The sequence below is a fragment of the Camarhynchus parvulus genome, chromosome 1 (assembly GCF_901933205.1).
Source record: "Camarhynchus parvulus chromosome 1, STF_HiC, whole genome shotgun sequence".
NCBI classification, from domain to species: domain Eukaryota; kingdom Metazoa; phylum Chordata; class Aves; order Passeriformes; family Thraupidae; genus Camarhynchus; species Camarhynchus parvulus.
The window spans coordinates 89,376,355-89,383,065 of NC_044571.1; the positions used below are offsets into that span (position 1 = coordinate 89,376,355).

The window sequence follows — 6,711 nt, forward strand, 5'->3', positions numbered from 1 at the left end:
GAAGTGAAAGCAGAGTCCATGGTGGCATTTGAAAATTCAGTTTCTCTCATTTTCTTTAATGGAAACTTGATGCAATGCTTCTCTTTTATGCTTTGGAATGAATGACAAAAGGAGTCAGTGGCTCAGCAATAACTGGTGTTGCCTGGGTCAACAGCAGTCACTCCAGGCTGTGCTTACCCAGTGCTGTTTTTCTTCATTTTTTTCTGAATCTGGATTAAAAAAAAAAAAAAAAAAAAAAAAAATATTAGTGTCTTAAGGTTACATTTTCACTTCACTCCCCATCCCGTTTCACCCTAGATGTGTCAGATTCAGATATAATCTCACTTTCATTCTCACCGTCATATAGTGACACAGAACATGTTTTTCTAGTCCATCTCTTAACCACTAGCATCACCTATTCTCTTTCATCAAGCAACACTGCATTAAGTTATCTCTTTTTTTTTTTTTTCTCAGCAACAGACCTAGACTGGTCTCAAAATCCTGCTAGATTTTTTTCCATAAGGTGATGCACGAAAAAGTTGTCCCTTATTTTTAATCCTCAGTGTGCAATCTCTGCCTTGGTGAAATTTCACCCGCCCATTCAAACACTGTCTTTTCAGTTCCCTTTGCCTCTCATCTGTAATCTTCTACCTTGTTGGAAATGCTGCTTCCCAGTTCCTATGGGTCTGTTTATTCCCTGGTCAAATTTTTTCACCAGCACTTCTTTGGTCCTTTTACAAGAGTCTACACTGTTAGTTGCCCTAATGCAGAAAGGGAATCTCGTACAAAGAGAATCATCAAATGAAAATAAAAGTTTTCACATCAGAAAACTGAATTCTTTTAAGCACAGAACTGATTTTCCTGGTTGTTCAAGGAAACTTCCTCCAGTTCAGAATGTTGCCTATAAATAATCACTTCTTAAGCTCAAAATTGTGCCATCATCTTTTTCATAACCCTTACTTTCAGTTTGCTACCATTCTTGGTAGTAGTACACAGTATTGTTTTCCCAGGTCAGAACATGTGAGCATCCCTGCTGTGCAGAATGGTCAATTCCATCATTCGTAGCATAAATATTGTATAACGCGCTGATACTACTGACACGCATATATATCAATATTTTGTTAACATCAGTGGTACAACATATGGAATCCCTTTTAAATTTTACACACATGATTGAAAATCCTGACACGTCCCCTTTCTGTACTCTGTGGAGCAGGATATAGGTTGAAACTGTGTCCCTTCATTTTAGTGTTACTTCTGGTTTGAATCAGTGCTGCTGCACTGTGAGCCAGCTGACAAAAATGCTGAACAGTGCAAAGTCCAACACGCTTTCAGCCACTTCCCACCGCAAGGCCCCGAAACCCGAGCAGATGATAAGGCGTGTTTGCAGTGGGACCATACAGTTCACTGACTGGGGATCTTCCTGTAGACCAGGAGATAGAAGAAATTTAGTTTTTTTTCCCCCTCTAAAGATAACTAGATAAACATGCCTGGAAATGGCAAATCTCTTGACTGATGGAGCTATCGTTCCTCGCAGCTTTTCCCAATGCCTTGGGTTACTCTGTGGCAGGCTTGCTTCCCTCTCCCATTTTAAAAGTATTCCCTTTTAAAATGTCTGTTGAAATACAAAGTCGTAACAAAAAAGCAGAAGGAAAGACCAAGGGATGCTATTAATAAAGCGAGGGCCCTTGCCAAGAAAGGCTGAGTTTTCCAGTGGCCATTTTACCACCCTTGCTTCTTTATTGGACTAAGCTGTTTTTCAATGAGGCCATCTCATTTTGCAGATGTGGTTCTGGGTGCTGAACATCCTCCCATGTGTTTTGTTTTGCAGGAGGCAGCACAGGAACGTCCCCAACCACCTCCAGCACGGGGACCCCATCACCATCCGCTTCTTCTCACCTTCTCTCTCCATCCTGCTCTCCTCCAGCCTTCCATCTGGCCCCCAACACTTTCAATGTTGGCTGCCGGGAGACTCAGCTTTGCAACCTCAACCTGTCTGATTATCCTCCCTGCGCCAGAAGCAACATGGCAGCGCTGCAGAGCTACCCAGGGCTGAGCGACGGGGGCTACAACCGGCTGCAGAGCAGCAGCGCTTCTGCCTCACAGCCCTCCGAAACCTTCATGCCTCAGAGGACTCCCTCCTTGATCTCAGGAATGCCAGCTCCTTCCTCCCTGCCCAGCAACAGCAAGATGGAGGCGTACAGCGGCCAGCTGGGATCTTTCCCCAGCTCCCAGTTTCAGTATGTCATGCAAGCAGGCAACCCTGCCTCCACCTCCTCCTCTTCACACATGTTTGGTGGCGGCCACATGCAGCAGAGCTCCTACAATGCCTTCTCCCTGCACAATCCCTACAACCTCTATGGATACAATTTCCCTGCTTCCCCCAGGCTGGCGGCAAGCCCAGAGAAACTCACCACCTCCCAAAGCACTTTACTCTGCTCTTCCCCCTCCAGTGGGGCCTTTGGAGAGAGGCAATACCTTTCCACAGGGATGGATCATGGGATGCACATGATCAGCCCTCCCTCCAGCAACCAGCAGACGGCGGCCGCCTGTGACAACAGGCAGTACGGAGCGGTCCAGGGCTCCTCCTCACAGATGTCTGTGCACATGGTCTAACAAGCCTTGCCTCTCCTTGGCATCGAAGGCAGCCGGCCCTTCATCCTTCCCAGGGGTGACCCCATCCCAGTACTCTTTTGCCTTCAAACTTATAGTGGAACTAGTATTGTAACAATAAACAAGAACATAAGCCATCTAGGTGTGTGCCCCAGAACCTTCTGGAGAGCCTCGACTGACAGCCATCGCCACTTGTTGTAGCCCAGGGCCTCCAGACTGGTAGCATCTGCTTTTTCTGGACATTGCAGAGAAGAGGGCATGACTTTAACAAGGAGCTGGAGAGAAGCAGCTGTATTTACTGTTTTATGCATTAACTTTAGGCAGTGTGAGCTTTCAGCGTGGAGGGATCCATTCCCTGTGCTGTCTCCTCCAAGTGTTGAAGAAGGGCAGTCTCCCAGGGCTTCATCCTCTGAAGCTGCACTGCCCAAAGGTCTAAAGACCTCCCTCTTCCCAGACAATTCCTCACTGCCAGAGTGGCTCAGGCCATTACTGAAACCAGCAAGGCCTGTGGGTCTTCCTTCCACTGTAGCACAGGAATGGCGCTGCAGGGCTGGAGCTTCTTCTGAAGAGGTTTCTCATTCTCACCATGGCTCTACCCAACCAGCTGCTTCTTTATGGAGGTAGAGCTCACCAGCATCCAACATGCAGATGAAGGTGGGAGAGAGAGCAGAGCAAAGTTTTAGCTCGCAAATGAGCCTCAGACAGAAGCGGGGATGGAACTTTGGAAAGGTGAATGGGGGGAGGGGGCTCAGCTCCTGTTGGCTTGACTGGAAGTAACGCAGCAAAATGGAATGGATGACAGCCTTTGTGGGGAATGTGTGTCTCCCACAGCACTCATCCCACTGGGAAGAAACTGTCCAGACTGAGCTCATGGGGAAGAGTGATGAGAAAAGAGAGCTCTACAGGAGTGCAGCTGACCTTGCATGTGAGAGTTGCCGTAGAAAACCATTAGCATTTCAGAAACAGTGAGGTTGAGTATTTGCCAACCTTCCACCTGCCACATGGTCTCTGTTTAACCAAATAGATCATTGCCTTTTAACATCTTCTTTTCTGTTTTTTTCCCTTGTTCTTTTTTTTTCTTTTTTTCTCTTCAAATCCTTTAAAAATAAGAAAACAATTGTAGCTTGGTGCAAGCTATGCATTTAAGTTGTGTGAAAATGCAAATACCAAATAACAGAATACAGATATTATTGAGAGTTGTTGTGAGGTGTTGTAGATAAATGTATTTATATGCCTAGTGGGGTATTCAATATTATGAATATAAAAGAGGGCAATAAAAATGGTATGTAAAATATGTATGAAGAAAAAGCTGTATAAAGATTTGCCCTATGCACGGAACTCTGTTTCTAAGTGCCAAGCACAGAAAGCGCTAAATAAATCTTTGCAATTGTTCCTTCTGTGTTCTTCTCTGTCTGTGAGGCTTCCTCAGTGGTTTTCTAGAGACAGACATTTTGAAAATACTGCCACATGTGTTTGCACAACAGAAAGGGTGACGATATGGTGCCAGATTGTGAAGGCCAGGCAATATTGCAATAAAAATAAAAATTCTGTCTTCTCAAGAAATTTTAAAAATTGAGTCCTTGGAGTTTGTAAGTTGTCTTCTTCACAGGAAGTGTCTCTTAAAAACAGCTTGAGTTGTTATTTTGATTATTGAAGAAGCTCTTCAGAACAATTTTTCACAGTCAGTACAGTCCGTGATACTTAAAAATAGCCATATAGTTTATTTATAATATAAAAATAATTCTAAAAGGCAATTTGGGGCTAGGTGTCAGTTTTTTATTTTATTTCTATAATTATTAGAATTATTTATAATTCTAATATGAGATTGAGACATTAATACTGAAAGCTGTGGGAGGCTGAAGCCCCTTTAAACCTGGCTGTAAGTTATGGCTGCAGAGTTTACAGCTTTCCTTGTGTCAATAAACTTCTTTTCCTCTGAATTGAAAAAGCACCAGAAAGGTAGAAAGACCTTTAAAGATCAATTCTGCAAGCATTTCTTTATTTTTGTTTTAACAAGGGAAGATAAATATACCAATGCCATTCCCAGTTCTGCGCTAGTCTGTCTGACTGTATTCTGGCTTTTACTGTGTCTAGCCTTGGATACTGCTGAAAAGGGTAGGGGGGATTATGGGTGGGGACAATCTGTCCTTCACCTCGTTGTCTTTTGTTTACCCCTAATAATGAATTATTGGTTTAATCTTGACCAGGGAGTTTTAGAGCCTTTTAAAAATCCTTTCAGAATCTTTCAGAAATGCCCTTCAACCTGTGCTTTGATGTTTGCTTTTGGGTTTAATTCCATTTTATGGCAACAGTTTCTACATGTTAATAGTATGTTGTATGAACCAGTATTTCCTTCTGCTGGCTCTTTGCATTAGATTGCTCTTTCTTATTTAATCAGTTGAATTCTTTGTGAGTCAGTCTGTATTTCAGCTAGAAGAAGAGACTCAACAAAATCAAAATCATTGTCTGTATCAAAATACACGTCTAATCTGGATTAAACAAAAAAAAGAAAGAATAAAAAAAGATCACTGGAAACAATAGCTCAAAAAGGTAAAACACATATGCAGGGCACAACTTCAATATTAGTGTGAAGAACTGGTATCTAAATTTCCACACATTTTAGTAGGAATCCATGGGTAAGAGCTTTAGAATGGTCACCCACACTGTTTAGCAGTGTGATCCTTCATGTTATTGAGTACGTTTTTCCCTGATCCAACCATATTCTTCCGAAAATCTTACTGCATTAGTACAAATTGAAATTCCTTTTGGTATGAAGCATATTGACCCCAGGGTGAGCATTCATGGACCTTATTTATAGACATATTTATTTAACTCTTATGGGGCACATAAATAAAACTTAGATAGCTAGATAGTAGTTATTCCTTAGCGTTTTGTTGCTGCAGGGTCAGAATAGTCAGCATCAAAACTGAAAAAAATAGGAAAAAAATACGAGAGGCTTCCATGTTCCAAGATGTTAAGATGTAAGTACACAAATAGTACTTGGTGTGAAAGTTGCACTGACAGTTTATGAGGATTAAAAACAGGGTAATAGTGAAATGGGAAAAAAAATATTGCACTTTTTCCTTGGCAGTCACTGTGCAAAGTGAAACCAGAGCAGTGTTTGGGAGGCAGTATCAGAAATAATGGAACAAATTTGTTAAAATTATTTATTTAGTGCTTGTTTAGGTGCACAAGGGTAACACTCCCCTGAGCAGATAACCTGCTTAAGGCCTTGACACCACCCCGGAAAGATGATGTAAGCATTATATTTGAAGTGGACCCAGGTGTGACAGGAGTTTCCTGTACAGCAGTGGCTCTTCTCCCCCTGCCACCCACGTATGGACACAAGGCCCTGAGCCATTTGCCACTTCTTACCGGGGCTTCCCAGAGAGAGGTGATAGCAGGGGAGAACGGGACAGACGCGCTGGGATCAGTGTGAGATCACCCAGGGTCCAGCTGGGCTGGTGGGCAGCCTGGGTTGCAGAACACACAGCAGCCAACCCCGGCAGACTCCCTTTCCTTGGGTGACTGCCCTGACCACAGGGCTTGGGAGCCCTCCTGGCATGGTCCCCTCTGATCCAGGAGCCCTTTGATGGCTCATTTGCACAGCATGTGTGTGTGGGAGGCAGAGGCAGCAGTGCTGCGGTTCCTGTCCCCTTCCTTCCTTCCCTACTTTACCACGAACATTTGAATGCTTTGGCCAGCTTTAAGCAGCTTTGGGATGGAAATTCTCACATGTTTCTTTAGAACAGACAGTGCAGGAGGGCAGGGACCTTGTTAATTTTCCCAGTGCTGGGAAGGCCACCATGTAACATCTCATTCAGAGAAGCCACACAAGGAACAGGTGTCCTGCATGCAAGCCCCCAACCACAAGTTTCCTCTGGCATATGGATGTTATGAAACACCAGAGGATCCGCCAAGAGCTGCAGAAGCCAGGGGCTCTCAACTCCGCCTCTCCTGGGCTGGCCCATTTGGCCTTAGCCCATGCAGGTTTCTGGTTTCCAGTCCAGGAGAAAAGAAGGCTCTGTATCTCCCGGTTTGCTGCTGCGAATTTAAAAGGTCAAATATCATGAACGTCTCTGAAGAAGTATCCCTTCGTAAAAGCTGAATCCAAGTCAT

At 43.9% G+C, this 6,711-nt stretch overlaps 1 protein-coding gene across 4 annotated transcripts in view; it reads left to right on the forward strand.

Moving 5' to 3' along the window:
- The window catches only part of TBX15 (T-box transcription factor 15), a 103,384-nt gene extending 99,400 nt beyond the window's left edge, over positions 1 to 3,984 (forward strand). For all 4 annotated transcript variants that reach the window (XM_030944557.1, XM_030944542.1, XM_030944550.1 and 1 more), the window contains exon 8: positions 1,811 to 3,984. In XM_030944557.1, the coding sequence (XP_030800417.1) occupies positions 1,811 to 2,595 (785 nt within the window). In that variant the 3' untranslated portion in view covers positions 2,596 to 3,984. The remainder of the gene's footprint in view (positions 1 to 1,810) is intronic.
- The last annotated feature ends 2,727 nt before the right edge of the window (positions 3,985 to 6,711 follow it).